At 39.2% G+C, this 24,267-nt stretch overlaps 1 protein-coding gene across 5 annotated transcripts in view; it reads left to right on the plus strand.

Annotated features, from left to right (window-relative positions):
- The window catches only part of LOC119018595 (testis-expressed protein 2-like), a 31,543-nt gene extending 7,766 nt beyond the window's left edge, over nt 1-23,777 (plus strand). For 2 of the 5 annotated variants that reach the window (XM_037096412.1, XM_037096420.1), the window contains exons 3-14: nt 6,983-7,000; nt 7,406-8,975; nt 10,226-10,426; nt 10,751-11,078; nt 11,977-12,215; nt 12,380-12,550; nt 13,056-13,155; nt 18,537-18,663; nt 19,888-20,001; nt 20,239-20,448; nt 20,915-21,035; nt 21,721-23,777. In XM_037096412.1, coding sequence (XP_036952307.1) covers nt 7,431-8,975; nt 10,226-10,426; nt 10,751-11,078; nt 11,977-12,215; nt 12,380-12,550; nt 13,056-13,155; nt 18,537-18,663; nt 19,888-20,001; nt 20,239-20,448; nt 20,915-21,035; nt 21,721-21,840 — 3,276 coding nt within the window. In that variant the 5' untranslated portion in view covers nt 6,983-7,000; nt 7,406-7,430 and the 3' untranslated portion in view covers nt 21,841-23,777. The remainder of the gene's footprint in view (nt 1-6,982; nt 7,001-7,405; nt 8,976-10,225; nt 10,427-10,750; nt 11,079-11,976; nt 12,216-12,379; nt 12,551-13,055; nt 13,156-18,536; nt 18,664-19,887; nt 20,002-20,238; nt 20,449-20,914; nt 21,036-21,720) is intronic. The other 3 variants (XM_037096396.1, XM_037096404.1, XM_037096428.1) reach the window with 2 other exon arrangements.
- The last annotated feature ends 490 nt before the right edge of the window (nt 23,778-24,267 follow it).

A 24,267-nucleotide genomic window follows, 5' to 3' on the forward strand; every position in this document is an offset into this window, starting at 1 on the left:
TGTAGCCCTACACTTTATTATTTCCATGGTTACAGAATCAAAGAGTAAGCAGAAGAATAACAAACATGGAGGCACATTACATACCAGACTTGTTGAAGAGTCTTGTTATTTTTTCTTTTTATATTTATAATCTAATTTAAAGCACAAAATAAAGCAGGGAGTGTTCACACAATGAGAAAAAGCACAAAGAGCCATTCTACAGAAATATCTGTAGTCATGTTTTTTTTTTGTCACATTTAATTTTGAATTACAGCCCCCAAACAGAAGTACATATAATCCTTTTGCAGATATCAGGTATTTGTGTATATTAATTCCCTTCAGGGCTGTGAACTGTTGCCTACTATAATGTTGTTGATAGCATTAATGTGAGCACTGGGCTGTGAGACAAGTCATTAGCTAAACTGTCAGTGTAAGCACAGGGAAAGCCATTACTACTGCAAATAAACAGCCAGATTTAGAGTGTGACTTCTTCTAATCCCTTCCTAGGCAACCTGGAGAAGGTGTAGTGCTCTGGGATTTTATTATGTCCTCGACTGGGGAATGTGTGAGGCAGATTTTGCAAGGGTTTTACCTAACGCCTTTTTCTCTTGTGGTTTAATATCTGTCCCTTAAGCATCCCCTTAATGCCTCTGATGTCATCTGAAGAAGTGGTGTATGACATTTAAAATGCTCGGCGCAGGCTGCATGTGGTGTTATATTGGCAGAAAGTAACAGGCGTGATGACTTGCAAAATTACCCCCACAGTGTGGTTACTAAGCTGCAAACACCGGAAACACTGTCAGCCAGTTCTGTGGATATTCTAGAGGCATGTACAGTCAGAGATGGGAATAGTAATGGGATGAGATTCACATCAAATACAGGCTTATATGTGCCTGTTAACTAAGGACTATTTTCATTGTGGACCGAACTTTTGACTATATTCTGGATGTATACATTAATTCTTTTCTCAATTATATTTCAGAAATTTATGAAAAATATTCTCAGGAATGTTCTTAAAACTAACTCAAACAAAGTCAATGAAGAATCTCAGTCGTGCTGTATCTGGACATTTTTCAGTTTCTTTAAGACATTTCACCTCTCATTCAAGAGGCTTTATCAGTTTTAACTAACTGGAGGGGAGTCGCAGGCTGTAAACACAGTTTGGGTGTGCCTTCACAGAGTCGTTAAGGACACCTGTGAACTCTCGAGTTTCAGTGTCGTTAGGCCCAATTGTGAGTCATTGACCCAACCAGCCAGTTATAAGGGCTTGGTGAGTCCAGGTGTGGATGGTTGTTGAACTGTCTGGGGAGGAAACACAGGACAGCGTTGTATGTGGTTCATAAGTAATGTTGTTAGCCACCCACCTCCTCTGTTCAGAGATGGTCGTTGCAGTTTGACATAGATTAATTTACTACTCTTTCAAACTCATCTGACATCTCTGACCAAGATGTTTCATTGTTGCCCTCAAAAGAATGAGAATTTTAGAGAATTTTATCCTTCAACTCCTCCTAACTCAGACCAAATTATTACAATGGTTGACAAGTAATCAGTTGATAGATGAATTGTTGCAGCTTTAATGTAAACATTTCCATAATAAAACTGTGAATTAGAAAGATAAATAGGAATACTACCCAGTTTCTACACAGACACACTAGCCCCATTCACACTGCCATTTGGATGCAGGGATCCTGCCCACAAAGCAATGTTACATGAACAAACAAAGGTAACGTAGTAACTGTAACTGTCTTTGGCAACTTACAAAAAATACCGCAGATATACGTGGAGAAGCATCTGTCCTCTTGTCTGTCCTCCCGCCTGTCCTACCAACATTTGGTCACATGTCTGCGCAAAAAAGGGCGTCTGTCACCTGATTGCAGAGTGCAGTTAGAAATGCTCAATTCTGTTCTTTTCCCTGTCCGCCCTCGATAGTAACTGTTAGAAACTGGTAGGCAAGACACATATGAACTTTGATTGCATTTCCATGGAGTAATATCATACGTTTTCATCCTTGAGTTGCGGAACTGTTGCTGAAGTTTGGTGCTGTTCTGAGCATTATTTGTGGCTATGAGTGGCTTTTTGATGGCGGTTTCTTGGTTGGAGGCATAGACTGCAGTGTATTTTTATCGTGCAGTCTTTTTCTAAGGTTGCTAAAACTACCGTACGTACACTAGTGGTCGGACAACTTGATCTCTAAAGGGGGGGTCTTACTCAGTGTCACGTGTGTCTTAGACCATGGATTAAACTTACACTGGAATATCCCTTTAATGATCACACATGCAAACTTATTTCCCACTGTGTCATTAAAGAGACAATTTGGTTTCAAAATAGTGTACTTTCTCTAAATGTAAGAAAGAACTTTAAAAGGGTGCATTCCACAGCGTTGCAAGTCGTTGGGAAACTAGAGGTGTGAAAAGCTTAAAAGGGAGCTTGAAAGAGGAGTTCAAATCTAGCCTACTCTTTCACTTACTTACACCTCTCCAAATATGTGTGAAGTAGGTCTGTTTCTCAGGTGCAGCCATCCCAACACTGAAAAGACAAAGCATTAGCAACATGGCTACTGCTAGCAGCCTGGCTACTGTATTAAACAAAAAACAACTGTAATTTTCCAATTATGACCTAATAACCCCAATCTTCATGTTATGAAAGCACCCATTTCTGTAATAAGTAGCCAGGCTTTGTTACTATTAATGTAGTAGAGAGAGTGAACAGATTTAACTGTCTCATATCCTGTTGGTCAGAGAAAACGCATCTCAACAGTGGAACAGACTTTTACAACCCACTGGTGCCCTCCATCAAGTGAATGTCTGTGACTCTCCTGTTTTATCTTGTCTTCTGTCACTCTCCCTCATTGCTTTTTTTGCCTCCTCCATCAGCGGGGTTCCTTTTCTTTTACAATGAAAACAAAGCCTCATCCTGTCTTTGCTGCACAAGATATGCAGATCTGCTTTCTTTCGTACCATTGACATCAACGTTTTCATTCATCTAAGATGTAAATTCTTGTTTCCCCTTTTGGTGGATCCACTTTTGCTCATCCAGTTACATTTAGCTGTTTCTGCCTCAGTTATGGACTTCCCACATTTCGCACTATGGCATTGTGAAATCTGTAGAGAATTGTTCTGAACTTATATTTAGCTCTGTGGTTATTGGTTGAAAGAACAATGAAGTCACAAGAGCTAGAGGTCATCCAGTCAAGAAAAATTGATAGTTGCACCATTCACTAATAGGGCAACGTGTCCTGTGGCTGTATTGATCGTTGTCTCCTTCGGCACTGTTGAAAGTCCACCCACAAAGAATTTCTTTCAGCATTGTTGAACCAAGATAAATTGTTTAACAGTATAGACAACAACTCCCATGATCACTTGCTACTAACATGTATGTTTTGATTGAATCCTTTAATTGCAAATAGAAGAACATCAACCTTTTTTTCTCAAACTACTCTTAAAATGAAAGCATGCTGGGTGTCTTCGCTTTCATTGCATTTCACTACACTGAAAAATGCAGAGCCTTCTCTGTAGACAAAATGTGAGACTAGGACCAAGTTTATCATACTATGATATAAATTGTTGTTGATGTTGTTCTTGGTTGAAACATTGACCATTTTTAAACTTGTCTGTGCTTTAAGTATATATTTTTGGCCCCGTGTCGGTGAGAATAGAAACAGAAACTGTGCTGTGCTATACTGTAATGCACTTGAAGAGTAAATGCCTGCCTTTCACAAAATTGTTGTAGTCTGGATTTTTATTTAATCACAGACTGTTACCAGCTATCTGATTTTCCCAATTTTATGTTTAGTGTTTGTGTGATCATGCTATTATTATCTTTTAATTGTGAGAACTATTCTGGTAATAGCCTTGTGTGTATATTCTGAGATGTGTTATGTTGACTAGACAATACAAGTCAGGGGTGTTGTTCTTGGAAAACAACACTGGAACAAAGGGTTCAGCAGTCACTCAGTTTGCTCTCAAAGCAACTCTTAAGTTTCAGCATGGCAGACAGGAAGCCTAGCCAAGTCAAATGGAACATTGTTTAGATCACAAAACCACAATTTACACTGCACAGGTTATGCTTAGTTATTTTAAATGACATTGTTGTCTAAATAATGCAGAATATGGTCAAAAGAAAAAAAAATGCAATTATTTTGACAGAAATTACCATAATCATGGGAATGATACATTTTGCATCACAATTTTGATGTTCCGTCAAAAGGATATTAATACCATGATGATGCCACATTTGATGGTGGTTTTTTTTTTATGTTTTCTAATATCTGGAGAACAAGATTCGTATGCCAGGGTATCTTTGCAGCATTAGAGAACTTAATTGTTATTCATTTTTGTCACACAGTTTACTTTGATCAAAAACTTGTGATTATGCATTGCACTTGATCATATTGAAATTTTGATAATATTTCAATTAATTATGCAGCTCCATTTATATACTCCTTATTACTAAGGAAACATTTGAAGACTGCTACCAAATAAAGACTGAAAGTTTTGTAGACTGTTTTTATGATTATAAGAAATACATTTGACACAACTGTTGGACCAAAAGGATTCACGTGATGCATTTTTATGGGTAATACTGAATGTAAAAATAACTTGGATTAGCCTTTAAGAGTTCATACAAGTGAAGTTGTGAAAGTTTTAAAGCATACGTTTGAGCTGTTGCCACTTTTGTGTACATGAATGATGCAGACAGGGCGTTTTTGTGCATGTGTATTGAAAATACTGTGATATATCTTAAGAAAAATGTTCCCATTGATTCCACACCCATCATGTTTTCTGCTGAGAAATGGCTTTTAAGTTTTTAGTGTTTGATTATAATGCAATGCTCTTATCAGTAGGGCCTTTTCAGTTCACTTGCATGAATATTGTGGGTAAGTGTGATGGCTCTGAGAGCCCCTCTTTTCATTACCATGGTGCGCTGCTTGACACAGAAGAAGTGAGCTGTGTACATGTCTGTAATGAGTGCAAAACATTAGGTTTAATAAGGATGACTCGCTTCTGTAATTAGCTTCAGCAGCTTCAATGGCTGGATTTCATTCTGTACTGTCGCTTAGTCTGTTTGTTGGCTCAAGTAAAGGCCCTGCGGACAGTGTGTACATGCACACATTTGGATGTCAAATGCTTAAACATGCCAACATACATGCCCAGTCTTTTGTTTTGTTTGTCTCATATCCATAATGTTAAATAAAAGGACCGAATCAGCTTACCAGATCACACACAAAAGTATACATACATACTTGCCTACTTTGCCAACAGCACGTTGCAATTAGTGATAAACACTGCTAGATTCTTTGAGTAATTTATGTTAAAATGAAATCCATGTCTAACTGGGAGTCCACTAGAATGGCCTCATTGTGTTGCTGCTGACTGAAGGCTGGCTAGGGAGGGACAGAGGTGGCTGGCAGACTGCCTGACTGGGTAACAAGCTCACTCGTGACCCATGTGACAATGAGTGGCCAAATTGAGTCTGTATATGAGTGAGCCAGCATGACCTCATGCCACCTCTGTTGTCCAGACAGGACAGGCAGAAGGTTGCCAAATTTCAACAAGATATAAACATAACTCTATTTTCACTACCATACAATGCCACATAAATGGGAATAGAGGCAACAGTTCATGATGATGTTGTGGAACCTGACACTGCACATCCTGGCATAAATGTATCTGTATTCAGCCAAAATTTATGTCAAAGATTTTGCACATGCCACATAACTATTGAATGGGAATGGGGAAATATTTAGATAAGGATAAGTACAGCTTAACCACGGCTCCCTTTCTATCACAAGCACATTGCTTCATTACACTGGGCAGCTTACAGTAGTGGCAGACCTAATTCATAGCCATAGATTTAATGCACGCTAGGTTTGAAGATCTGTAAATCTGAAGGCTGATCCATTATCATGCAAATTCTTACTCCTGAATCAACAATATGAGACTGCAAATGATGTTCTCACTTCCTCTGCCTTACTTTGGCTGAACTGATCAGCAACTCTAAAAGTAGTTCAGTACACACACACACACACACACACGCTCAATTAATTAACAGACTTTGACGTGAATATCTTTGGAGTTCTCTTTAATAACTAATTGAGCATATCCTTAAGTGTTGTATTTTATCTACTGTATCTTCTCCATACCTTATTAATGAACCCTCTATAAGGTTTGAGGTTCTGTGTCCCATACAAACGCACCTTAAATTGCTTCTTGCTCACCATCTGGAGTGCTTCAAGCGACTTGTTGTGACACCATATAAATGGCATCATTACGCAATGTCACATCATTCTAACTTTACTTTGTTGTCTGGACTTTAGCTGATGGCTGATGCAAGATGTGCCTGGCAAGGTGCCATGAAAGGCTGTGTTGTAAAACAGATGTCATATAGTATTAAGTTATAAATGCCTGTCAAGGCTGTCAGAACATTGTTGAATGTTTGTTGACGAAGGTTTAAAACTGGGAAAAGTAAATGTTATGCAAACTCAGTAATCTTAGTACCTCTATAAAGTAATTCTTGTCAATATGGCAAGTATGAAGTTTGTTTTCAGAAGGTACCTTCAGCATGCATATGCCTAGTATGTCTTGATTCTTGTTTTAGACTAAATATCGTGGATATAATTGCTTCTTACTTGGGCTTCTTGATTTTGATGCATATTTTAGCAGTTGAGGTAGATGTGCAAAGGTGTCAGCAGGTGGTGAGTTGGATTGGGGTTTCAAATAATTTGTGTTTGTGTGTCTGTGATGATTTAAAAGGCCTGTTGCTTCTGAAATGAAGTCTGATGCAACCAACTTAGTTGAGAGATACAAAACTGCATTTGTCAGCACCCACTCAGGCACACATACAAATAAAACATTTTCTCTAGAAGTAGCATGATTTACAGAATGCACTGTTGTTGCCCTTTCTAGATAGATATTTAGTGACTCAGTCATTTATTGGAACTAAAATGTTGTCTTTTGAGAGCTTGATGTTTAATCTTCTCAGTTTTATCATTTTATTTTTTCAGCCTTTTACCCCACAAATGGTAATGTCAAATTCCTTGCACTTGGGTCCTTTGGTCTCTTCTTGCAGAGGGTACAGACAACATTACACTTCCCTCTAAAATGCATGCATGTTGGTGCTAGTCCCTTTAAAATCTGCTAGTAGTTCCCCCTCTGTGCAGGGACTCCGATCAAACACTGGGGATTTTCTGGTGTATTTATAAGGAGGTGATCCCTCACTGGCTTCCCGCCTGGAAACCCTACCACCCCTGTTCATCATCAAATAATAAAGTTTTGAGTTAAATCAGAAAATCTTTGATATTTTTGTTTGAAAAATGACTGAAAAGATCATAAAAATAATAGCTGTTTTTTTCTGATCACAGAGTTCTCAATTAATTTACTTAATTCCAGCCTTTAATTCATTGTCATCTCTTTTTCCTTCTTTGCAGACTGCAATTCAGTTGGAGTACTGCAATGACAAGCCGGCATCCTAGCCATGCAGAGAGTGCGCACTCCACAAAAAAACAGCCACCTGCTGTGTCCCCCAAGCTCCATGTCCAGCGATCGCCATCAAAGGAAACCATCACCATCCACTTCTCAGCTCTTGGGAAGGAGGAAGAGGAGGAGGAAGAAGAGCTGTGCATGACAACTACCTCAGCTACTCAGGATGACTCAAACATTGTGACAGCCTTAGAAGCAAGTGAGGAGATGTTCAATGGGGTGCCATTGGACTCTGCAGCCGAGGTTGCTGTCATTCCTGAATCATCCAGACATTCTCTAGTTTCTAGACATCATGCTAACAGTTCTCCCACACAAAGTCCATCATCACGTTTGGCTGAGCAAAAAGACTCATCTTCCAGTTCCCATCCAACTAAATCTTTGAGCTTTCCCTCCAGCGAAAAACCCTTCCTCAGCTTAGTGAAATCTCTCTCCTCTGACATGGAGTCTCGTGATGGTATCACTTCTGCTCCTACAGTAAGGCATAGGCATCTGATGAAAACTCTCGTCAAATCTTTATCTTCAGAGACATCCCAGGACTCATCCACCACCTCCTCCTTTACCACACCCCACCGTCTACCGGAGCCCCGCCTTAATCTGCAGCTCTTCAAGCAATTTACACAATCCCGGATGCCTTCTTCTACCATATCATCAGCTAGTGATTCTAAAACTGCCCCTTCCTCTCCATTAACCTCACCAGATAACCGCAGCTTTTTCAAAGTTTCAGAAGTTGAGGCAAAATTTGAAGACACTAAGCGCCGCCTGTCTGAGGTCATTGCTGAGCCGCTCCAACTGCTTAGTAAGATCATGGATGAAAAGAGTAACAGCTTGGTAAGCAGCAGCATTTATCGGCCCAAGCACCTCTCTGCCAGTGCCACAGAACTTTCCACTATCACTGCTATCAATGGGCACCTGGAGAGCAACAACAACTACTGCATCAAGGAGGAAGAAGGAGGTGACTGGGAGGCTGAGAGCCCCAACAGTGGGGCCTCTGGTACTGCTGAATCACCTGTTCTCCTCTCTGTTGACGCAAAGAGTCCCAACAAATCATCTTTATCTTCTTTGTCAATGGACAAATACTCTATGTCTGCTCTTGCTAAACAAGACGATGAGGACTACTGCATCCTGGACAGTGAGGACTTTGAGACTGGTACTGACACAGAGGCTGATGGTGTTGATAAATCTGATTATACCGGTACTGGGAGTCAAACTAAAGTGCCACTAAGTGGTAGTACTGAACCTTGCAGTGAAGATGAATCCGAAAGTATTGAGCCAGCACCCAGTGTTCCCCACTATACTCTCATGGTCCTTACTGTCCTGGTCTATGGGTATTTTGTATTACCTCTGCCCAGTTACCTAGGAGGAATGCTGCTTGGAATTGGACTGGGATTCTGTTTAGCCATTGGTGTTGTGTGGCTGAGTGGACCAAAATCTTCTGGCAATAGTTTTAGATTTTCCAGAGGCAATCGGAAGCTGTGGAATCTCACCAAGTTGGACATTAAGGAGCCAGATATCTATAAGGTCAGTGATCATTCAGACTTCCTTAAATTGATTTCGTCATGCTACAATAGTCTTCAGGGTGCCACGATCTTGATTCTGAATGAAAAATCGATCGAAATGCGCTTTCAATCTTAATCATCCAAAAAAAGCAGCATTGAGATTCTGCTAGTGTTTTTTCTTACAACCTCAGCCTCTCTGCATGCATCTGCAGGGGAAAAAAACATTTCAAAAAGGACAGAGCTAACTCAGTAGCCTGCACACTTATCTTCGATCAACTGATCTGTACCAGCTGTAAGTTCAGCAGCATTTGAGATGTTTAATGTTTATTGCTGCAAAAATCCACCACGACAAGGTCAAGCTATTATTTTAAAAACACCTATTATTTAAAGAAGATGAGGAGTTGAAATCTAGCACTGGAATCATTGGAGGAATAGATAAAGAAATTTCAATTTGAAAGACCTTAATATCGAAAGTCAAATCAAATTGTGGATTTAGAGAATTGTGACATCCCTACCTTGGACTACCTAAAAGAATCTTGCTTTTTCATTAATTTTGGGCTACTAAAGGGTTGAAATGCGAATGTATTACTGAAACAATCATTGTAACAGCAAAAGAGATTACATTATGAGACACCTGCACACACACTCCATGGCATCGAGGCCAGTGTATTTCATGTCTGATGTTGACTATCAAGCTCTTAACAGTACAGTCTTCAAGCTGCAAGGTGATGATGGTCCTAGATATAATACTCTGAATAAAGGCAAACATGCTATTTAAAAGTTTTTGCATTGAAGTGACAATGCAGCAAACATACTATATGTGGATCTTGAGCTGAATTTAGCCAAAGGAACTTCAAAGTCTTTCACAGAAAGCAGATGACAGTAACTGTTTATGTCTCCACTTGAAAAGGCAATAGTTTACAAGACACTCTCTTATCAGTGTGCGGTTCCTAGAGATGGGTTATATTTTCTATCACAGAAGCAACATGATGTATGGTTAACAACATACAGTGAGCAGATATTTACTGTGTCCTCATTTTCCAGGCACAATTGGATTGTTATCAATTTTTTTGCATTTCAAAATGATTTTAGATGCAGATGCTGAAAAGCACACACATACACATTGTATTTTTAAAGACAGGGTAAAATAGGAAAATGTATTCATTTCAATTTCTAATTGAAACAGTTTCATATGATTTTTTTGGATCTTAATCCTTGAAATGTAATCTACAATATGTAATGGTAGCTTGTAATGTTATTTCTCTTTCCCAGGGTTGGATGAATGAGATATCAAACTATGACCCGGAGACATACCATGCCACACTAACACACTCTGTGTTTGTCCGGTTGGAGGGTTCCATCATTCGTCTGTCTAAACCCAACCACAACATTGCACGCCGTGCTGCACATAATGAACCAAAACCTGATGTCACCTTCATCAGTCAGAAGATCTATGACCTCACTAACAGCAAAGTATGTTGTTAGTATCATTAAAATGTTGAATTTTTTGAAAGTTGACTGAAATGAATTCCCAGTTTTCCTCTAACTCTGTGAACTCTACTCTTCAACTGTAGTTACCTGTGAAAATTTAAATCCTGTAAAAGATAACACAAGTAAATGTGCACATATTCAAGTATAGCCCAAAGCTAGTTCATTAGAATATGCTAATCGTAAAACAATGTCATATTTTAAAATAGATAACACTACAGTATAGAAACAATCTTATGTGTCTTTAAGAGATTAAACATGGTGGAAATTTGTGTCTACAACTTTGTGTCTGCCATAATTCCTCCCCAGGTATATCTAATGCCTCAGAACCTGGCTCGGAAGCGTTTATGGAACAAAAAATACCCCATCTGCATTGAGCTTGGCAAACAGGATGACTTCATGTCGAAGGCCGAGGGTGACAGGCTGGAAGCAGTTGAGAGCTTCAATACAAAGGACAGAGGAGAGTTGATGGGAGAAGCACAAGAGCGAGGGTCATCTTCGTCCAGTAAAGATCTGACCCTCTATTTGTTTGGAAGGACAGGAAGGGAGAAAGAGGAGTGGTTCCAGCAGTTTCTATCAGCTTCTGCACCCAAGGCGGACTTGAAGAAAGCTTCAAGTGCTGCAGGGGCTAAGAGTGGTGAGCAGCACTGAAGACAGTTTTGAAATAACAGATGTTCTCATTGGTAAACCTTTATTTGTAGGGTTCTTCATAATGCTGACATGATTACATCATCACCATGACAAGACAACAGTCTTGAAAATGAAGGATTCAATTATCTCACTTACGATGGAAATTTGTCATTATTAGATAAGAACTGTCCTGAGACTATTGTAACTGTTTCATTAATTTATTTTTTACTTCAATTAAAGTGGCGTAATATGGAGTGGGTCATTAAGATGTTGTAAAATGTGAAAATGCCAGTTTGATGAGGCGGATTAAACAAAAAGATGACTGAGGAACTTTACACTTAGAGCTAAAATGAGCTTAACACTTACTACTGCTAAATGTAGCTAGCCACCGTTATTTAGTTAGTCTGGGAGTGTTAGACTCTCAATAATGTCATCTTTGGATTGTAAGCGATATAACTGACTGAATGACACTGACAGCAGTCATAAATGTTCAGAAAGAGATGTCATGTCATGGTTATGACAGTGTCATATCAGTCTTGTTCCTTCAAATGAAGTGTTACCTCTCTTGTCATTTATTTTGTTAATTTGTCAATTATTTTGTTTTCAGGGCTAAAATTGTCTAAATAGTTATTTAGTAAGTTAGGCTCAAAGGTCAAAGTTTACTTTAGGCCCTCTACAGATAAAAGAAAAACAAAACAAAGAGAGAAAGATAATAGTTAGACATATTTATACAAATAGTAGAAAGTGGCAGAGGATATTATGATTATAGTATGCAGTTAAATAAGAAAATATTCATACACTATACAGCTGGGGAATTGACAATCTGAAGGAGTTTAGAAACCACTAAAACTTCTAGTGCAGCATCTAATTCCTTGCCTTCTTCTGATTTTTACTGTGGCCCACAGCTCTGAGCTCTCATAGTCGCAGCAGCAGCCGCAGCAGTCTGGATGAAGCACTTGCATCTCAGCCCAGGTCAAAGGACTCCTCAGCCTCCTCAACAACAGCAGGCAGCACCAAAACCAAGCCATTGTTGGAATACAGTGTATACATGACCTCCATACTGCCAAAACCATTGGCAGTCAGCCCCGCAGCTGCCAGCCCTGCTCTCCAGAGCCCTCAGAGCAGCCCCGGGGCTGATAAGAAGGTAGTGTATGACAAATAATCCTTTGTAATTTCCTTTTTCAGGTCACCAATCAATGATATGTTTCAAAATCTTGTAAAGATAGAGATTTTTTTTAGAATCCTGATAGGAGATTTATATTATTTTTCGCCAAATGTTTCTGTTAACTTTCCCGCCTGCGTCTTTAGCTTCAGAGCAACACAGTAGCTCAAGTGCAGTCCACTGGGGAGGAGGATGGGGAGGATACTGTTGCCTGGCTGAATGCAGCACTTGGTCGGGTTGCCTGGGACTTCCTGAGTGAGCCTCACTGGACTGAATTGGTCTCCAAGAAGATTCAGATGAAACTCAGCAAGATACGGGTGAGTAGAGCACATCAAAAGTGCTGGAAATTTAAACAAGCAGACAAGAGTAAAAGTTAGGACTAGCTATAACGAAAAAAAAGAAAAAGATAACAGATAAGCTCTCCAAATGTCAATTTGGATCTCTGCGCTGCTTCATAAGTGGGTTTAGAAGCAGAGAAAGAAAGACCTCTTTCCCTTCATCCTGCTGTCTGACTCTGATCTTGTCTGCCAACCAAACCTGTTTTGCCTGATGGTATAATGTGCTTTGATCTGTGTGACTGTAGTTGATATTGTAGTCTCAGTAAAATGATGGAACAAAAACTCAGCAAAGTTCAGTCCACAAGGGACTGGCACATAGAGACTGCTGAATATAAGGTGTGGTGGGGTGCAGAGTGTGACTATGATTATTCCGTGACTTGTGTTATCCATTCTCCAATTGGGTTATATCATCATTATATCAAATACAAGGCAATTATTCACACACAGTGTGCTCAGCTCAGCTGTTTGCTTTTGTCTTTTTCAGTTGCCTTATTTCATGAATGAGCTAACACTGACAGAACTGGACATGGGCTCGGCCACTCCCAGGATCCTTGGGGCATCCAAACCTTCCATTGACTACCGAGGCAAGAGAGAGATCCATTTCAGTCATCATACACACACACACACACACACATACACACATACACACACACACACACACACCACACAGTGGTTTTTGTAAAGAGATACTGGCATGTCTGGCCAGTAACACCAACTGGGTGGTATGTGGAGCTCTGTGCTCTGTATTCTGGGAAGTTTCCCATCAGTGTCTCATATTAGTTAATCCTAAGAGCATGCTTAAGGGTTTGAAAGCAAAACAATCCTGCACTGAGTGTTAGTCAGTCAGTTAGCCATGTTCGTATGAGAGATAAGAAAGATGAAGATCTGGTAATGCTAGCGAGGTATCTGTCAGGATAGCTTTAATATAGGGTTTACCAGGGGCGCGATCTGAAAACATGACGATGTTTCAGGTCGGGGTGAAAAGCTGTCTCGCGGTATTAATATATAACATTCAGAGCAGGAGTCATGATGGGAGTCTGACGTTTAACTTGAATTAAGCATACGAGATCCCCCCTACACTTTTAAATCATTTCCGTGGCAGCATTAAGGTACCCAGTGGACAGATCAAGCAGGAAGGACTGACAGACGAGACATGAAAAATATGTAAGCACTGTAAGAAAATGGTGCTGTATTCCACCATTTTTCATGGTGGTATATGAGTGACTCCTCCAAGCATTAGAACCAAAGTACACCATTCCATCGCACACACATATTCACGCAGTCGTCCGGGACAAAGATAGCATACCTTTCCATCCCTGCTACCTCTGTTCCAAGTGAGCGTGTGTTTTCAACTTAAGGAGACATCATTAGTGCCCAAATGTCAAAAAAGATCATGACCATACCTTAGGCTGGGCAGTGTAGTTGTAGCCAGCTCTGTTCTGTATCATGCTTGAAAAGAAATTTGGTCAGTTTTTGTTTGTACTTATTGAGAGAGTACTACTTTGATAATGGTTTGCATTTATTTTTTGAGCTTGAAAAATAAGAAAATCTTGGTGGGTTTTTTTTGGTTTTTATGTTTTACTTTTTATAGAAAGGAGTTCAGTTAGAAGCACACACATAGTTGATTCAGTTCTAAGGTCTGAAGAGACTTAGGAGAAATTATTCAAGAGAGAGGCCAGTCAGTTGAGTTTGTGGTAAAACATTTTACAGTGCTTACATATTTGTGTCTGTTACTGCATATGATAATGAATATGCGGTCAGAATGTAGATATGAAGTAACATTTGTTACAAGATGCTTACTAGTTGAAACATTTCAAAATGAACCTGCATTGTTTTGCAGGTTGTTTTTGCAATCTCGTCTCATCTGGATCTCTTGAACCCAATTTCATGTATAGTCTCAGTTCATGAGCTAAGTGTATTGTGACACCCCTAGAGTTTACACATATTAAGTAGTTGCAGTATCATGTTTTCCCCAGGAAATTGGTGAGGGGAGGTGGTAAGCTCACACCCTGGCTTGGAGAAAGAGGATAATGACATTAAGTGGAATGTACAGTTTATGTGAAGTAAACATTACAAAGCTTCTTAAAAGCAAAAATCATGCCACATTTCACAATTTCCATAACTCAGTGCGCAAACTGCTTAACAGTTCACTTAACTTGACAGTTGAATTAATTTGATTGACAGAGTGCAAATAGGTAACAATTATCTGTTTTAACCTTGGCAGGTCTTGAATCTGTCACATACAAACAGTGCTCAGTTAAAATGTATTGAACATTCTTAACAAAAATGAGAGCTTCATCACAATCATTCCACATATCCAAACATACAACTCTAACAAACTTGCCATACAAGAAATAGTGTAAAATGTCAGGTAGGGTGAATACTTTCGTAATCCACTTCATGTATCCACACATGGACAGCAGTGACATTTTATCTCATGACCGGCCTCTGCTCCCATTCTTTCTCTAGCCTTCTCACTGTGACTAATAAGATCACAGTACAGAGGCTGTGTTGAGATCACTCTGACGCAATCCCCAAAAAGCAAAAAAGAGCGATGTCCTAACTGCATTGACAGAAAAAAAAAACAAATGTCCAGACTGAGATGCTTACAATATTAACAATACGACATTGCTATCGAACAATTGGAATGCTGATGATAATAGAGCAGAATAGAAAGGCTCACGTCATTATCTCGTTCTGAGGCCTTGCTTGTAATAAGACATTTTAGTCACATATCAGTCCACACCAGTGTCAGCATTATGTACTGTAACTCATACATTTTTAAAATGCCAGAAATGGAAGTCAATTAGGTAAAAATGCACACAAACATTGATCCATCATAGCAATGGTGAACTAAAAACATGCATAATTGAGCAACAATAAACTAGAGCCAATTCAAAACAATAAGATTTCATTCAGTCAACTCATGTACAAGATGTTTACTGTGAATCACACTGAAGCATAACATGCACTTACACCCACTCAGCTTGTCAGGCAGTGGTGCCCTTGAGGTTAGAAAGACATGCTCGTTACTTGTAGGTTCTCAGCTTGCTTAATATAGTCAACCTTTTCCTTCCTCTCCAGATCCTGCCAGACTGTGTGACCAACAGTAACAACACTCAGTTCAGTAGGGTATTGTTGTTTACTGGGCAGCTGTAAGTGTTACAAAAAGGCATGTTTGCTGGATTGATGTGAAGAAATCTCCTTAACTTGAGGTTTCATGTACTACAGATGCTGGGAAACACTTCATTCCTGAAAGCTGTGTTTACAGAAGTGTAATAAAATTTGATTGGTTAGTGAGCTCTTAGCTGAGTACAATACAGCCAAGCCCTAAGCACTTTAGCAGGTCTTATGGTTATCTGTGGAATGGATAAATTGAGGCTTAGCTTTGTGAGGTCTTAGCTTTGTGAGGAACTGTAGATTTGCCTGCTGCCTTGCACAACTATGCAGGCTCAAAAAGTGCTGAAAACTTCTGTGCTACTTTGCTAACTGTGCTCTAGTTTTTGATCAGAGGGAGCTTTGTATGTAGAGGAACCCTTCTATGATCGTTCAGACGTGCATCAGCATTGAGTCTTCCATCCCTTTTGTTCCACATTGCCTTTCTCATTCTTTCTTCCATTCTGCCACATATCTCTCTTCATCTGTTTCACATGTACAGTCTCCAACTGTCTTCCTCTTCCTCTTGCATTCCCTTTCATTTGATCTTCCTCTTTGTGTCCTCACTCACGCTTTACTCTCAGTATCTCTCTTCCTCCCTCCTGTGCTATGAGTCACTGCCTCATTTTTATCACTGCAGCACTCGCATAACCCTATAATCAGAGCCACGATTGATTGCATCTCCAACTGAGACGGCAGCGGCATTTATTGGAACGGTTCAGAGCAAAACACACCTCAACAACCACTCCAAGCAAAATCAGTGTACACAGACCACCATTTTGTTCTTGTTGTGGATAGGTCATCAGCTTTAATTGCACTTTAATTTAGAAACTGCAATATGGTGCCAAATGTTTTGATTTCTTTTTAACAGACTGTAAATGAATAGAACCAGATCACCCACTGTCAGTCTAAGATAACAAGTGTGTGATTTATCAGACACAATTCTTAAAGGTATGAGTAAGCAGGAAGCTAGTAAATAAGTAAATAATCTCCAAACAAAAGACTTACTATCTTGGCCTTATACATGGCTAAAGTTAAATGCAGGCATTTAATTGTAAATGTTTGTGTGCCAGACATAGTCCTCCATACCCCCCCAGGGCGGGTAGAGCGAAACCCACTGGGTTTAGCGGAACCAGCATGTACACCCTGTCTGACTGCAATCTATTTTTACTTGGTGCTTTCGCAAACCCTACCCGACTATTTAATTGTCTGTTGGTTTTGTTTTAAGATTCCTTTTTTTTTCCGTTTTCATTTCTCTCCCACGTTGTCTCTCTCTGACTTGCTCTCACTCTGAATGTTTTTCTCTCTGGCATACCAGACTCATGGCATTATCATGTCATTTGGCACAACCAGCTGGTGTTCAGGACTCAGTAGAGGGCACCTAGTCTCAGTGCTGTTGGTCCTTGTGTTTTTTGCCTCCCTGTACTGTATTTGTTGATCCCATCTGATCAACAGTTAGCATTGTTTGCATATTCATATTATAAGATCGACATCAGGTGAACACTGTTCATCAGCTGTTGAACACCTCGACTGTGTTTTAGCACCAAGCAACAGTGAAAATGAAAAATCTCCTTCTTTTAATCCAAACCAGTGATTTCTTCTCATATGCTGATAGATGCTACCATAGGCAGTACGTGTTTCAGCAATAAAGCCAAAAATAACATATATATATATATATATATATATATATATATATATATATATATATATATATATATATATATATATATATATATATATATATATATATATATATATGATAATTTAAAAACAAAATTGATGCATGTGCCACCATTGCCATAATTATTCATGCACCAGCGTGCTGTTTCTAGGCAATCTTTAAAAATCCCACTATGAATACTGATAACTCTGCAGTTGCTTCATGTGTTTGTAGACGCTTTATTGACTTGCATACATGCACATATGTCTTAGTTGCGGCAAAGTACAATCTATTTTGTTATAGAACTCCTTCATGACATCCATCCTTCTGCCATCTTTCCAGCATCATCTGTAATGCTCTGCTGCCTCCCAGTGTTGTAAAGAGAAACCACACCCAATTTATGATCTGTGAGCTGAGGCTCTTTGTACACAAGAACATGTGATCCCGTGATCTTGTGCATAAAGAGAGAGGAAAAAAAAGAAACTCATAGCTTGCCCCATGGAAGTCAGGCTTTCTTTTGAGGCTTTTGAGGAGTTTGTATAACCCAGATTACAGCAGGTTTGGGAGGGCAGAGCTAAAATGAATAGAGGAAGAGAGGGAGAGTGCTGTTTATGCAGCCAGCCCCCCCCCCTGCTGATATCAAACGACGACTGAGGGGGAAGATTGCCTGCCCACCCCCACAACTGTTTCTCCTCTGTTCAAAAGACCTTGTGATCTCTCCTTCTCTCTCCCCCCTCCCGTCACAAAGTCTTTCGCTGAGTCTTTCCCATCTAAGAGGAGAGATCAAGAAAATGGAATCTGTCGGGGTCCCCACTTCTGTGATGCTTAGGCGAAAGAGCACTGCCACGGAAAGGGCAGCAACGATGAAGGAAGACCCTGAGAAGTGGGGAAACAAAGGAGTGAGAGAGAGCTGGATGATTCAGCCAGCGGGGAGAAGGACATACGATATACAATCTTATTTCGGATTGGAGAATATGATGATATCTAAAATAAGATGGTAGAGATTTGTGTAATGGTACTGCATAATAGCCATAACAGTTCCTGTTTTGCTGCATGTTTAATTCATATCCCTACAATCCTCCCCTCTACACTTTCACTTCCTTTATTTTGTCTCAGATCAACATTTCTCTTGTGTCTTGTGTCTATTAGGTCTGTGGTTTGACCTGGAGATTTCATATAGTGGTTCCTTCCTGATGACCCTGGAAACCAAGATGAACCTCATTCGCCTTGGCAAGGAGGGAGAGAGCGTGCGCTTAGGAGAAACTGGAAAGGATGGGTAAGAAAGTCAAATTAAAGTGCAGAGACATTTTAGAAAAGACTTGGGGGTTTCCTGGGTTAGATCAGATGCCCAAATCCTCTTAATGTGACACTAAAAAGTCTCTCTATCAAGTGTCTGTCTTGATCTTATTCTATATATTTTATATCTCCTCCATTCTTTTCTCTGCTGTTCCCTCTCTGCCCTCTGGATTGTACCTTTATGCGGCTGGTAATCGGGTGTATTTCTGCTTTTGGTGAGTGCTGCTTGACTTTCAAAAGTGATCTCTTCTGCTCTCTCATTCTCTTGTTTTGTGTGTCTGTAGTTTTGGGTTCTTTCATTTAATCTTTCCCTCAGTGCTTCATCTCTTTGATATATTCTTACATTCACGTCCCCCGAATCGATTCCCAACAATGAAGAATGGATAATGTCATTTTATACCAGGCGATCAAACTCTTTCGCTCAAAATAGCAATACCACAGTGTAGGTTTGGGCAATCTAGGACAACGATTTCAGATTTCGATCTACCTTAAAATCTTAGAGAGTGGTTTTTATTGTCCTCTTACTTCGGTTTTCATAGCCCATATAACGTGATTGACTAGCCAAGCCGCACCACAGTAGACAGGTCATGTTGTACTTTTTGGGTTTTGGCCTTTCCTTTATTGTTTATGTAGCATTTTCAAGCTTTTTAAAGGTCTGCAAAGTGAAAGAGCCCAAAGTCCACGCCAAAGGGAGTTACTCTCTCCCACAGAAAACACTGCTACTGCACTGCCTGAAACGTGTGGTTTGGGGTCGAGCCTTTACTTCCGTAACTTATGAATCAAAGTGTTTCAGTATCAGAATCGGCCTTGGAGCATGTACGTCTGTACTGCAGCCATGGTTACCAGGGGTTATCTTGGATCACACAACCTTGTCATTGGTGCTCTGTGATTACATGAGTTTAACTGATCAACTTAATATGGTCTTGTCTACCATGTTGGATTAGTCCATTCATGAATTACAGTATGTACCTCTCAAGGCCAGACTGTTGAGAAATAAGTTAATAAGACATTAAGTTTTAGGGGTTTTTTTTCTTTTTGCATGCTTGTGCACGTAAGCAAGCATTGGTTTGGACAATATGACTTCTGCAACACCTCATTTGTATGTTGTTTTGTTGGTACAGTACCATAGAATTTGTGTGTGTGTGTGTTTGTGTGTGTGTGTGTGTTCGCCCTAATTCATTTGTGGTTGTTTATGCATGTTCAGATACAGGCCACGCACTTACTGCCTGGCTGATAGTGATGAAGAGTCATCCAGTGCAGGCTCATCGGATGAAGAAGACTCCTCAGAGCTCTCAAATGACTGCGTAGGAGCTGAGGGGTGAGAATGACCTTATGTACATTATATGTGCTCAAAGCATTTCCATTATGACAGGATTTTGGAATGTTTAAAAAAAAAAGATCTAAAATAATAATTTATGGAAAAAGTCACAAAGGAGACAGAGGATTTAGACATGGCTGGAAATTCAATATTAAATAATGTCACTCTCCATTTTTTAATAAAAGACACATGTATCATTAGATTTCATGGCTGTAACTCTGCTTCTATTGAATAAAGTTGGGCTGGAGGCCACAAACCCAGCAAGATTATGCGCTTTGTGGACAAGATCACCAAGTCCAAATACTTCCAGAAGGCCACAGAAACAGAGTTCATCAAAAAGAAAATGGAGGAAGTGTCAAACACACCCCTTCTGCTCACAGTAGAGGTGCAGGAACTTCAAGGAACATTGGCTGTCAACATACCCCCACCACCCACTGACAGGATATGGTATGTGAAGGAAGTGTTGTTTCTCTGCTATATAATTTGTGGAAGGCTGTGCATGAAAGTGAATTTCATTGTCTTTTGGAGTGACAAATAATCTCATCCTCCTGATGGAAAGATGGAAAATACACCCAAGTCTGTTGATGGCAATGGCTTTCAGATGACTCTTAATTATCCAATTTCCTGTCTTGTGTCAACAGTTGCTTAGTAACAAGGGACATACTTTTATTTCTAATAAATTGGATTATTTATGAGAAATGCACAATGAGGATATTTGTACTCAGAACTCCCCTTCATTCCCGCCTGTAGCTGTATGTTTTATTGAAAAACATTTCACATGACATTTTGTTTAATACATCACTGCCCTCTACTGGTGGTGACCACATGCCATTGCTACAGTGTGTTCATTTGTCAACTCCTATTGATATTTTTGTTAGTAAATCATGACATGTTTCGACATTTTCTGTTTCAGGTATGGCTTCAGGACACCGCCTCACCTGGAACTGAAGGCACGACCTAAACTGGGAGAAAGAGAAGTCACTCTGGCTCATGTTACAGACTGGATAGAGAAAAAACTGGACCAGGAATTCCAGGTATTAATAGACATTTCTATTTTATTTTTTTTATTTAGAGATGGTCAAACCATGGCAAAAATTTACTTAAATCTAAAGCTTTGATGCTTATCTTCATAATTTATGACAGTAAATTAAGCCTTTATGGAGTTATGGACTCTTTATTGGACAAAAAAAAAATCAATTTGAAAGCATCCCTTTAAGGAAATTATGATGAGCTTTTTGTTGTACAATGTTTTGACATTTTATAGACTAAATGAGTACTCAATTATGTGTGAGTATTTTTTTTGTTAAAGCCCAACATATGAACAAGCACAGTATACTTCAAGGACAAAAGTAGAATTCAAACTTTCAACCGAAGATTAAATCACCACATTATCCGCTGCTGAAATTCCATTGAAATTAATTGCACTTGGGCCATAATTTTATGTTGTAAATGATGGTGTGAGTGTGCCATCATACATTTAAAGGATGAATTATATTCCGCTCCTGGTTCAGCAATAATACATGCTGAACGCATTAAGAATTTCAAAGTCCTTAGTCATTGTTATGATATTCATATGATCCTAGAATGATCTTGTAAGTTTTGCACTATCTATTATGTGCTTCCAGTTCATGTGTCAAATATAAACACCTAACGTGTCAGGAATACTAAAGATAGACAGAGACCACTCACTCTCCCCCATCATTCTCTCTCCTCTTTCAGAAAATCTTTGTAATGCCAAACATGGACGATGTATGGCTGACTATCATGCATTCAGCCATGGACCAACGCACTGCCGGAGGACCATTGGTTAGCTCAGCAGTGGACCCAGAGCCTCTCTAGCCAGAGAGGAACAGCACCAGCCAGCCATGAAGATTGTTTACAGTATTCCTTAGAGCATATGAAGTCTCATAATGGGAACTGGAGCCAAAGTTGATAGGACAGATGCTATTGTAATACAAATACATTCCCTGAGTGAGTGAGTGAGTGGGTGACTGAGTGGGTTTCTCACTCACCGTCGAGGAGACCATATGAATTTTTAAGGAACATTGTAGACTCTCCCCAAGGAAACACTAAAGACAGACTGTTGCTTGCTGCTCTGTTCAGTAGTATTTATCTTGCCAGAAGAAAAGGTGAATGTCTTTGAAGGATTCATAAAATGGCACAGACCCTTTGAATAGGAACTAACATGTGAAGAGAGTGATGTTTAAGTAAATAAGAGGTATGTATGGCGATATATAAGTACATGATGTCCTGTGATGTCCGTTGATGTGAAAGCATTCACCAGATACCTTACAGCCTGCAGATGACTCGTTTCTGCTAAGGCGAGAGATAGAGATGGAGCATGGTAGCCCATTTATTCTAGTGGAGATTCAGAACATGTTGAAATGTCGGTATTTAATATTGAATGAGTCATGTGTAGAAGAAAGAAGTAGAAAGAATAAAGTGTAAGCCAGATACAAAGAAGTGTATTGGAAAAGCTCAGATACTTGATGTTCGGTTTATTTACTCTATGAAACATTAAATCTTTTAAGTGGCTTTATATCAGTGGCTTCTGTTCAGGTGTTAACTGTTAACAGTATTCGTTTGTGCTGTGACCACACCTTGAACACCTCCCTTCATTTGCCAAGAGCTTCTTTTGCTATGCCAATGATGCCCTTATCCATGTCTGTATGGAAATAATGCTTGAGAGTAGACATACATTATCTACAAAAAAGTGTCATTCATTATGTAAATTCCATACTAATGACAAATACACAAACACATTAAGTGCAATGATAGAAATGCTACGCAGGCTATGATCTTGTAAGGATATTGTATAAGTTGTATGTCTGAGACGTACAAGGCCTCTAACACATCTATTGAATGTATGCAAGAATAGTATTTGGTTCCTATTTTTATTGTTGGAGTTTTTACCCAGTCAAAATTTGGCTGTGGTATGAAAATTATTGCACAGATACCAGTACAAGTTTTCTTTTTGTTTTGTATATGATAAACACTATCTCCTTATGTCTTTTTCCAGATGTGTCATCCAATTGTTCTGTACATGGAGTAGCGGGTGGTGTATTTATCTGTAAATCATTCATACTTAATGGTGTTAAATGATAATATCGTTGGAAGTGAATTTAAATGACCAACTTTGATCCGTGACAGTGCTTTAAAAAGACTCTAGCCGCCATACTTTACCTATAAAATGGGACAAAGTCAAGGTACTTACTGTGTAGTAGAGCATCTATCGCCAAGAATGGTAAGCCTTATCTACAGGTTCCTTTCCTGAAAAAATCTTTTTAACTGTGTCATGTTTCTAATTTTAACCAAAGTCCTTTGATTAGGCCTTTAGTGCCAGATCTCTCTGCTCAAAGGTACACATCCCATAGTGACAACGCATTGTGAGGTAATATTTACAAATGTGCTATAGTACTTGCATTAACATTGTTTACAGGCATTCTTTGTTTTCTCTCGTAGGATACTAAAGCACTGTAACATGACATATATGTTTTCTGAATGATTGTCATTCCCTTTATGCCTTGATTCATTTTTTTTGTTAAGTATTTGTTCTTTTTGGATGACTACATGAAGTGGGTTGCGGTTGTATTTTGTCTATTTTGGAATAAAACAGAATGAACTGAGATTTTTGAGGTTATATGAAGACATACCATGATTTGTATCTGTGAATTATTAATGACTTTCTCAAATGATCATGTAATCTTAAGGCCAAATTCGGTGATTATGTGCATCTGCCTTATTTATAGAGCAAAAATAAATTTCTGTTAATGAAAGCCTCTTTGTTCTGTGCTTCACTTTTTGCATCCTGAATGAAGATGCCCATCTTGCATGTGCACAGAACGCAAGCTCTGTCAGTGTTTCATTATCATGTATTATTAATTGGAATATGATTTTTCTAGTGCATGATGTAGAGTAAGGTGGATAGAACAATAATGACAGATATAATTAATGATGGTAGGAACAGTAAAAACCTGCCTCCATCTAAAATGCCTTATTTCCAGTTAAACATATAGCCTACTAACAACCCAAACAGCATTACAGTTATGTCATTAACCCCCCAGACTAGTATTTGTAAAAAAAAAAACAGCAGTCACACAATCAGGTCTGCCATGTGGAGCCCAAGTGAAGTCCCTTCCGGTTTGCCTCATCGGACCGCATTTCATAAAAATATGTATGTTAGTGAATGGAGAGAGACAAATACTGTTTTATCCCTCTTGAATTGTGCCGTGAATTACACATATGATATTTGTCAATTTAAAGAGA

The sequence above is a fragment of the Acanthopagrus latus genome, chromosome 1 (genome assembly GCF_904848185.1).
Source record: "Acanthopagrus latus isolate v.2019 chromosome 1, fAcaLat1.1, whole genome shotgun sequence".
Lineage (NCBI taxonomy): Eukaryota > Metazoa > Chordata > Actinopteri > Spariformes > Sparidae > Acanthopagrus > Acanthopagrus latus.